At 46.0% G+C, this 10,571-nt stretch overlaps 1 protein-coding gene across 1 annotated transcript; it reads right to left on the reverse strand.

The window, feature by feature from the left end:
• Window positions 1-5,524: 5,524 nt before the first annotated feature.
• WFIKKN2 (WAP, follistatin/kazal, immunoglobulin, kunitz and netrin domain containing 2) lies at window positions 5,525-9,446 on the reverse strand. Its single transcript, XM_062591785.1, has 2 exons — window positions 9,246-9,446; window positions 5,525-7,036 (listed from the first exon to the last, which is right to left on the reverse strand). The coding sequence occupies exons 1-2, from the start codon at window positions 9,444-9,446 to the stop codon at window positions 5,525-5,527; spliced, it is 1,713 nt and encodes a 570-aa protein (XP_062447769.1).
• Window positions 9,447-10,571: the final 1,125 nt, after the last annotated feature.

A 10,571-nucleotide genomic window follows, 5' to 3' on the forward strand; every position in this document is an offset into this window, starting at 1 on the left:
GGGCTGGTATGTTTTTCTTTTTTTTTCAAGATTTAAAGAGCTGGCAGAGTATTTATTCAGTTGTGCAACCTCCATTCAGAGTATTTCTCAGATCCTTGACATTGGCTCATTTTTTGTCCTTTGACAGCTGTTGTAAATCAATAAGGCAGTTGGAGGTCACTTGTAGTCAATCAGTAACCAGAGCCTGCTAAGGGGAAACACTAAATATTTGATATGAAAACACAAGCTCTAAACTTGAAGTTCTCACTCAGGGTGACATTCGCACAGCTGTGCCTAGCAAGATCAACGTGGCTGGTGTGCAGCACCTCCAAAACCAGCTCTGGCTGGGCACAGGCGGCTTGGCAGAGGGGCAATGCTCACCTGGGTCCCGGGCTCTTTTGGACAATGTTTGCAGCTCTGGTAAGATTTTCAAAAGCCACCCAAGAGAGAGGGAAACCCCAGTGGCGTTGAAAATGAATACAAACCTTGCCACTTAAGGCAACTTAAGCTGGTGGTGATGAGTGGAAAATGGCTTTCACTGACTCCAGCAGCAGGTCTGAACACTCAGAGCCTTTGGAAATCTTGCTCCGAAACCCCTCAATTTAGATATCCAGTCTGGCCATAATCTTTTCCTTGTAATTTCACACTGTATGTGCACACCACAACAATTACAGCAAGCAGTTGCACAAGTTGCTTCAGGTGGAGGAAGTGAGTCTCTGTGTTGCAATGTGCCAATTTGGTGTCAGCTCCTTTTTTTCAGGAAGTCCCTTAGGTGCTGGCTGAAGCAATGCATGGCCTTCGTTGCAGTCACTTTCCTTAGGAACCGAGATGCATGGCTAGGCAGTAATTCTTACAGAGGCCCCTAACTCCCTTTGAAACAACTGGAAGCTAAGCTCTTAAACACCTTTGCTGTCTAAATCAGATTCCAGTGGTGTCATCATTTCTGTTTGCTTCTAGTTCTGTAGCTGGTTTCCCATAAAAACTTGTGCCTGACCTTGTCTCAAACTCTTGCAGCAAGAATACACTCAATTTCCTTTCTCTGTTGACCTTAGCTCTTCTGGGGTTTGTGGTGATGCAGTATCCTATCTCTGAGTAATTATCCAGCCATCTCTCTGAGCATGTTATCTCAGAGCCTTCATGCCCTGTACCAAATGTTGTATTGTGTGCTGGGCCCCGTAATCTGAACGTGGCCTACCCGTTCCCTCTACAGTAGCTGCACACCATCGCTTTTTGTTGGTATTTTGCCCCCCTGTTAATAGAGCTCCAGTGCACAGATGGTTTGCACGGTAACCTGTGACTCATTTTCAGATCCATATGCTGGATGGTTTCCATTTAGCTCTAGCTGCAGGATGTGCAGCTTAATGTGCTGCACTTTTCATCTTCGCTCCAGAGCAGGAGGTAGGCAAGTATCTTGGATGACAGCGACTCTACTTTCCCAATTCTGCCCCCGGCTCCCCAGCTGAAGTGTCCATCAGATCTCCCTCTCCATCCTGAGCTCCTGGCGAGGTCTTGCAGATCTCTGTCTCCACTTCCCCCCACTCTTCTCCTGCCACGCTGCACCACTGGGTCATTTCAGCGGCAAAGGTAAGCTCAGTGGCTGTCCTTGAGCTTATAAATCTTCCCCTCTGCTCTAGATCTGCCTTGCTCTGGCCAAACTCAAACCCTGGCCTGCCTCTCTGGGACCTCTGTACAGTGTCTAGTTACCAGAGCCAGCTCAGCACAGCTAAAACAGATCTTCCTCCCTGCTGTGTCCTTTCTCGGCATCTGCAGAAAATGCCGCTCCTCTGGTCACGCACAGAAGTGAGCTTTGACTCAGACTTCAGCTGCAGGGGCCACTTGCCCTTGCTGCCTGGTTTTGGCCATGTCATTCTTCCTCTGGCTTTTCCCTGTCCGTCACGTCGAACAGAAGCTGCTTGACTTCTCTGTTGCCCTCCCAGCCCATGCCTCTGGATGAAATCAAAAGAGAAGGAGAGAAATTAAGCAGGCTTTTTCCTTTCTCTCTGTCCTCTCATATTTTTAATATACATTTTCAAATGCTAGCATTTCTTTCCAGCTTTCTGACAGCCTTACGGTTTCCCTGTTCAGAGATATGCACCCCAGGGAGCAGGACACAAAAAACACTGTATGAGCAACACAAAGTTTTTCTGATCAGGAGCTGTACACAAGTATGCATTAGCCTAGCAAAGACTTTAACTACGTCCTTCAGTGCTTGGCCCTGCGTATATTCTTCCTGCAGGTAGGCTGACTGGTCAGACCTGAATTTTAGGCTTCTTAAGGCTTTAGTAAGTGGTTGAACTAAAATATTAGCATTGAGTAAAATATTAACTCCTCAAAGTTAGGAGGTGGGGAGGCCCTAGTTTTGGTTCGGTCCCATGCCAAGGTGAAGTAGAAGTACAGTGCTTCCTAAAGGACCAGCATGTTTTTTTATCCTGGTGACCAGGGCTAGAGGAAGGAGGGCTGATGGGGCAAGAGGGCACTTCTCCATCCAGGCTGAGGCAGAAGTGGTGCTTCCACTTGGTCCTGCACGTCCTGGGGCTGGTAGTGGTGTAGCTTGTCAGTCACTGCACTACGCTCAAGAAGGGGTCGGTCATGTTCAATATTTACCTTCTCTGGATGACCTAAACTGGTGGTTGGTGTCCCTGGTGGCCTGCTGGGAACTGAGCTTCCTCTTGCCATGGGGCTGCTTTGCTGGTCGTGAGCTGGTCCCAGGTGTCCCCTACATCACCTGTGTCCTTGAGGAGCCAGGCTGGACTGCTTGGTGCCAGCCCACGCTGCACTGTACTGGTAGACTTACCAGTCGCAGTGATTCCCTGGGGAAGCAAGCCCTTGCATGCTGGGGATTGCAAGGTTTGGCTAAGAAAGATCTTTTTGAAACGCTCTGAGTCCTTCCAGTGAGCTTGCTCATGCACCATGCGCTCTTGATGTAACCTTTTCATGGCATCCATTTGGTGGAGCTGAAGGGCTCTGTCTGCTGAAAGGGCCTGGAAGACAACATAGCAGTGTTGACTCTTGCATACCCTGGGTATGTTGAGTCTTACACACCCTTCAGCAAATTGCTTGCATGCTTACTTAACAGTAAGTACATACTTCGGTCCTTTGGGCTTCACTGGTAGCAAAAGTATGCTTTTTAGATCCCAGGTTTAAGCACTGTAATGTACTAACTGGAAAAGCAAGAAATTATGCAGCTCTTAGCTACATTTGTGTCCCAGCTCTTCTGGAACAACTGGGTACAAGTCTCTAGAGCCACTAAAACACTCCCACACTTGCAAAAGCTTTTGGAAAAAAAAGAACCAGTCTTTACTAAACCTTCATCCTCTGGTGCCTCCGTATTAGAAAGTATGGCAAGAATATGCCACTTCTTACTGATTACTTGCAAAACAACAGATGAGCCACAGAAAAAGTGGTGCTTACTATGACCAGGAATGGTCCAGCAGTGGTGCTAAATGTTTCAGAGGGCAGCAGGGCTGCTCCGGAAAACAGTCTTCACAAGAACATACAAAGTGTTATGAATCTCCAGTTGGAATTTTTATCACATACACTTAGGAAGGGTACAACAAAAAAACAAACAGGTATTGCGGGCCAGTAGTCTGACAGAGGGTCTTCTCCCTCTCACCCAGCTTCCTTTGAAAGTATACAAGTGAGCAGAGATCACTTCCATACCCGTTGCCTGAGCGTTTCTGATGTGTAAATCAGACCCAGAACCACCAAAGAGCCTGCTTTTCTGCCTGGTGGGGTTTCTGCCCATCGCTCGGGCTATGAGGTGGAAGGCGCAGAAAGCCTGCCTGTAAATGGGAGTTGGGCCATATTCCAACATTTCTTCTGAACTCAGCTCCTCCACTGTCTCTTAGGTTTCCTCCCTGCAGCCTCTGCCGACATCCGCAAGGTCTACAAGGTTTTTGGACCTTGAGGCTTGCACATAATGCTGAAGCCTAGCATCTGCCTTCCCCAGGTCCTTACCGTGACCAGCCCCAACACGCTTGTGCAAAAAGCACACGTGCTGCCCGGGAACCGCTCTCCTCCCGCCGCCTCCGGCAGGCCCTCCAGCAAGCCCGTTAGATGGCACCACGGAGTAGCGCTAGCAGCACCTTCCTTCCTTTCGCTGAAATGTATCTTGATACATTTCCAGCCTTGAATCGGCCTTTTGTGCGACAGCAGAAAGCTCTGGGCACTGTTGTAGTAACTCGCTGAACCAACCGAACAAAGAGCGTAGTAATGATAAGGATCGCCATGTAATGCTCTCCCCGTTTCGGTACAAAGACGGTCCTCAGCAGAGCCAGGATTTTTCCAGGATCAGCCTTTTCTTTATTTAAGGATTGTGCATATGCAAACATTACATTTTTGGACACACAAACATTAAAATGATCAAGCCAGTGTGTACACAAATGCTCTCACCCACGGCCTGTGCTGGTTTTCTTGGGATATTTTTCGTACAAGCACACAGTGTGACCCTGCACAAAATGTTTTCAGTGATTTGAAAGACTGCTGTAAAAAGGGTCAAAATGATAAATGATTTTGAAGAGTGTATGCTGTGTATGTTTGTGTATACGCATTTGTGTTTCCACAGCTTCCTGTCGGCTCAGGTGTAACAGTCTGCGGACTGCTTATTGCACTTTCCAATCTTCAATTTTGTTCTGACCGCTCTTTACTCTCTTACCTATAGAATCAGGCATGCTGATGAAATTAAGCAGTAAAGCACAGCATATGCTCAGGTGTAATGCGCTTTCAAAACAAAAGACAGCTTGCAGCATACAGCCGTCCCTCTGCCTAGGACTTTTCAGTGTTAGACAAGCAATGTATTGATTAAAGCAAAAACGGGGAAGTGCAATGGAATGAGGATGTTTGCTGACATTGTTCTTATGACAGAAAAGTTTGCTCTGGGATGAGACTGTGCTTTGGGCTTTTACACAGACCCGTTGTCCTGAGTATAGAATCAAGGGAGTTTTTTGAGTAAGGATTGCAAGGTAGGTAGCAATTGTCATTCAAAAATGAAGTACAATCCAAAGAAAATGGCTAGGAAATTTTCAATTAAAAGGAGCAAATTCATAATGCATAGATTGGGTAAATGTGTACAATTGTAAATATAGACAATAATTTACAGGCTTTTCTCTTCAAATATATTAGTGCTGCTGTGAGGAGACAAGAGTGTGACTTACCATAACATTTCCATACTGTGAGTGAGATTAAGTTGACCTTATATATTACTTAGCTGTGTACCAATTAGCTACACAAATGCTATGAATTCCGTCATTTATGATGGAAGCTACATAAAAATTGTATAATTACTACAGTGAGTCATCTATTTAAATGGCACTCCTATATGGAAAAATTGATTTCAGCGCAAGATTAATAGCCTTTTGCTGCTGTTTTACGTGCTTGCCAAAGACCATACTACATTGTTGCTAAGCACGATTAATGGATTAAAATAAGGATTCTGCATAATTCCTACAGTGTATCTTCAAATAGCTTGTTTAGTTTGTACACTACCCTAGCGCTTGTTAGCCCTACCTAAGGCACAGGTCTGGAAGGCTGACACATGTGCAGAAGGTTAATGTAATCCTAAGAACTCTTTCAAAAGCTCACAGGTTTTCTTGTGGATGACTTCGCGGAGCTTCCGTACGCGACGGATGCTGGAGGTCCCCACAAAGCTGTCTGGCTGTAGGACAGCCATGCCGTTGTGGACATCTCCCATGATGATGAGCTGGCCATCCACTGTGGTCATGTTGGGACATGGGCAGCTCCAGTCCATGTTCAAAAGTGTGATTTCTAGTGGTTCCTTCCCCAGGAATTTTAATCCCATTTTTTCATCTTTGAGAATCTCCTCCACTGTCACCAGGGCATGTCCTGAGTCTTGGTCTTCGGTCAGTTCTGTTATACGGCCCAGAATAACAAAGTCACTTTTGCAGAAGCTTGTCACCAGCTTCTGGCGTGGTTTGCAAGCTTTGCAGTGTGTGTTTTTTGGGAAAGGGCACATCTCTTCACAGGCCTCTCTGCTTTCAAAGTTGTTCTCGTTGCCTCCACACCCACCATAAATGAAGGACTGACATTGCTTTGTCAAGCTGTTATAGGCCCATCTGGGCTCATAGGCTTTGCAGTGACCTTGGAGAGCTGGCAGGTTGCAAATGTTGATTGGGCCGTTCATGCATGTTAACATACAGTTCTCATAGGTCTCAAAGTGGTTGAGGTTGCTGTTACAGTTCCCGTAGATGAAAGTAAAGCAGTTGTTTTTCTTTGCATCGTAATACCACCTGGTCTGCTCTTCTCCGCAGTCTTCACTGTCTGGTTGCTTCAGACACTCGTCTGTTGGAAAATGTGTTTTGTTTTGGGAAGCTTCTTTGGATGTGGGTTCTCCTTTGATAACTGACAAGGGGAAATCGGCCCTGAGAAGGCCACCGCTATTTTTTGCAGTGCAGGTGTAGATGCCTGCGTCTTGGAGCTGGGTGTTGTAGATGACCAGCTGGGCAATATTGGTGACCACAACGTTCCCTCTGACATGATTTGGCTTCATAATGACTTTCTCTTTCCCATCGACCTGCTTCTCCCATGTGATTTCTGGCTTGGGTCTCCCTGTAACATCGCAGAGGAAGCTCACAGTCTCTCCCACGTAGACTGACTGGTGGACTGGATTGTTCACTAGCACTGGTGGCAAGATATCAATGATGGTTGTCTCTGAATAGGCAGTAGTAGGGCGAGCTGTTGTTTCTGGTGGGATAGGGCTGGTGTTTGGCCAGGTAAGATGGTATCGACAGGTGACAACGTTCAGTGTAATGCCTTTAATGCAAGCTTCTGCATCCATGTAGCACTTGTTATAGTAGGTGAGCCCATCGGAGGCACAGGTGAAGCTCGGCTCCTTCTCACATCTGTCCTTGCACTTGCACACAGGTTGTCCATCCCAGATGTCGCACTCTGAGCCTTGCTGGATGCACATAAAACGGTCGCAGGTTGCCTCTTTGGGCATTCCCACCGGCCCTTTCTTCCCCTTGACGTCCATGTACCGAGCCGCCACGCAGCTCTTCGTCCCGCAGACATTGGGGCAGCACTTCTCAAATGTCTCACACTCCTGAGGGGAAACGAAACAACCCAATCATTAACGGGGACAGAGTAAAGTCCGAGCTAGCGAGCAGAGCTCCCAGAAACTTTCAGGGTCTTAACTTAGGGAACCCACTTCTGCCAAAGATTATCTATCTCTCATAACCTGGGGTCCGAAGCTGCGTTTCCCCACCAGTATCAAGTGTAACTGGCCCTGCCATGCGAGGTGACGTGGCAAACCATGCTGGGGTTTCTGATGTGCTTTAAGAGAAGACCCTAGAGAAAGGAAAGGCACTGCTTTTTCTCAGACACTAAGTTCATCGTAAGTCTCTCACAGTCACATGGACAGCTTGACTACAGAACTAACAACCCCCCTTCCAGCACTCTCCGAAATGCCTAAGGACAAGCCCTGAGAAACAAGAGTGGATGGAAAGTCTTATCATATGGCTGTAGGCAGTAATCCTTCTTATTTTCCACAAAAGTATGTAAAGTATTATTTGAATTCCTTGAGACTAACTGCATACTCTTGGAGGCGAAACTGCCAAGGACTTGTAATTGTTCATGTTGTAGAGGAAATAGAATATCTCAAAAGCAAGGAAATTCTTGCTCCAGAAATAATTTGTTTTCTATGGTATTTAGAAAAACAAACCCCAAACATCTCATAATGGCTTCTGTCCTATTTTAGTCTTATTTTCAAATGCAGCATCCCTATTCTAGTGATTTATTACACTTCATTTTAGTTACAGTCAGCTGTAAATTGTGGTTAATTTTAGCAGATTTTTTTTTCTATACAGAAAAGGTATTTGATACATGTCCATTAGTATCACAGCTATCGTGTTGTTCACGGATTACTTTAAAGGACCATGGACACTGATATGATATACACAACAGGACACATTCCTGCTTTGTGTTAAACCTCTACAGTCCCCCTAAAATCCTTTGGCTTTCTCTGTAAGTGAGAAAAAGATTGCTTTGTAAGCTACCAAACTAAATAGCTTCTCCTGAGTCCTGGATCTCTTCCTTATAGGGAAAAAGATGACCTAATAGCATAACTCTTTCCCCATTTCTAGCTGCACACCACTAGGTTCCAGAAGCAAAGTTGCAAAACCTAATGAACAATATTTCCAGCTGAGCTTAATGAGCCTGGTTTTAGCAAAGCCGGTGGCACAGTGCTGGGTCGCTTGCAGACCGCAGGCATGCGAGTTCCCAGGATTCCGGGCTGCCACAAGGCAAAAGCAAAAGGATTTTTATCCAGTGGCTTCTGACTTTCAATTTTTGACTAGAAATTTATTAAAACAATGCCCTCTGCTGTTGTTAGGTTTTTGCAAGTGTTTTAGTATTCATTGCCGCACCTGGTAGTTGAAATAGAGGAGGATTAATCAGAAACGCCAAAATTAAGAGAGCACCTTCCTTGTAACATAGGTCTGTTTCAGCAAATCTGCGTTTACTTGATGGCCAGCCTCTTACTCCATTTCCCACTACTTTTATCATTGCAGAAGCTATTTGGCTACAGAGCATGAACCAATTGATTTTTTTCAGCATGGTATATACGGCTGTCAGCCTGGTTTCGACTGCAGAATCTGTGCCGTTGGACATGCTGTAAGAGACAGGAAGAGCAGGTATTTTCAGATGCCAGCTTGAGCTGGCAGTGCTGACAGGTTGAAAAATGATTTTCAGGGTTGTAAGCTAAGCACATTTTGAGCTGGAAGCATCACCGAGAACATCTGCCTGGTCATTTTATCCATGTCCCTGTTTTCACTCCAAGCACGCTTCATGTTTCAAGTGCAGCAAAGGCTGATGATTTACATGCTAAATCAAGTGATTTCATCCAGAATTCCTCCCAGGAATATAAAGCATTGATGATGGCCACTGACAATAAAGAACCTGGTGACACTGCTAAAATACTGCGAATTGGCCCCAACACATGCTGGGTTCTGGAGTATCAAATTCAGATGTTTCCGTTGGCAAAAAAACAGGGAAAATGATCAAACAGAGTGACTGCTGCACCTACATCAGCATAAGTGAGAGTGCCACACACCTCCGCACTTAACAGATGAGGCATCAAATCTTTTTTAATTTAGATAGATCATAGGTCAATTAAATACACGCGTTGTCTGGATCAAGTCCCGCACGGTGCCGATGCCCTTCTATCTGGAACAGAAACAAACTGCGGTGCAAACACACACACCAACAAACCCCGTAGTCCACGACACAGATGTATAGAAATGTGCATCACTCACCAGGTCGGCTTCGCACTCTCGCTTGCAAGTGCTCTGCGCGTCTACCCACAGGTTGGGGTTCATGTCATTTGGGCATATCCCAGCGTGTGAATACCGTATGGGAGGTAAAGCTCTCCCTTTCAGAGAGACCTCCAGAAGCAAGAGGACACTGCTCTTCCCCAGCAAGATCCACATCCACCGAGTGAACAGCACCAACAACATCTCAGAACTTCTCCAGGGCAATGGCAGGGACTGAGTTGGAGGATAGTTCTCGTTTGCCTGGGTCGCTTTTTCCTTGGCGAGCCTTAAATTTTTGAGGAACCCAAAAACACCTGCTTTCTGTAAAAATTTCAGCAAGCTCCTTTCCTGTCTCTGTTGATAGTGCAGCTTGGTCTGAACCTCATTGGATTAAAGGTCCTCGGAAGTTACCCCCTTATTTTAAGAGAAATGCTAATAGTCTGAGCAGAGTTAGCTCTATTTATACCCTGCCTCTGTTAACAAGTCAGAAAAAGTAAACTTGATTTCTTTGACAGGCACACGCTTCCTATGTCCTGGTGGCAGTCAGACAGATTTGTTGCAAGAAAAAAAAGCTGGAAAGAGTTTAAAAGGCTGGAACTGGCACGGTGGGACCCCTGCATGTTTCTGAATGCAGGGAGGCCTTCTTAACCCCTTTAGACCTAAAGTACTTCCCTACGCTAAGAATGGCATTTACTTCTGAAAGAGTACTTGTCTAAATAACACGGACCCGCAATCAGGGGATTTCCCCACAGCAAGGGGCTACACAAGCACTGCTAAAAGGAACAAGTAATAGGATTGAAGCAATTAAAGCTGGAATATCATATTTTAACAAAGGAAGCAGGGAAAAAAATAACTTATTTAAACTTAGGATCTGCAAAGCAATATGTCTGCACAAATTGCCCCGGGGTTCCTACTCCTTTTTTACTCCTCTTTGGTGCTGAGATTTGCAGGATGCTGTTTTTAATGCTGCCCTCCAACCCACCAGCAAGACGTTAAAAGTGTCCCCAAACTCCTCCACGTTTCCTGAACGCGAGATCCCGCTTTGCTGACCCCTTTAACAGCAACAACAAAAAAATAGTAGAAGTTCAACTCTATGGAAACCTGCATAAAGGAATGTACAGCATTTTTGCATTGGGTGGGGGGAGAAATTCGCTCAAGCTGAGTTCCTCGCTCCCTGATTATTACAGTGCGGGGCTGATCCTGTTAGCGCTGAACATGCGCCAAACTCCGGAGACGAGGGACCGAAGTCGACGCTGCTCAGCACCTGGCAGGATTAGAGCCTTTGGGCTGCTCGCGGGGCTGTTGGGACGGATGCTGCTCGATGCCGCG

The sequence above is a fragment of the Rhea pennata genome, chromosome 19 (assembly GCF_028389875.1).
Source record: "Rhea pennata isolate bPtePen1 chromosome 19, bPtePen1.pri, whole genome shotgun sequence".
Taxonomy (NCBI): Eukaryota; Metazoa; Chordata; class Aves; order Rheiformes; family Rheidae; genus Rhea; species Rhea pennata.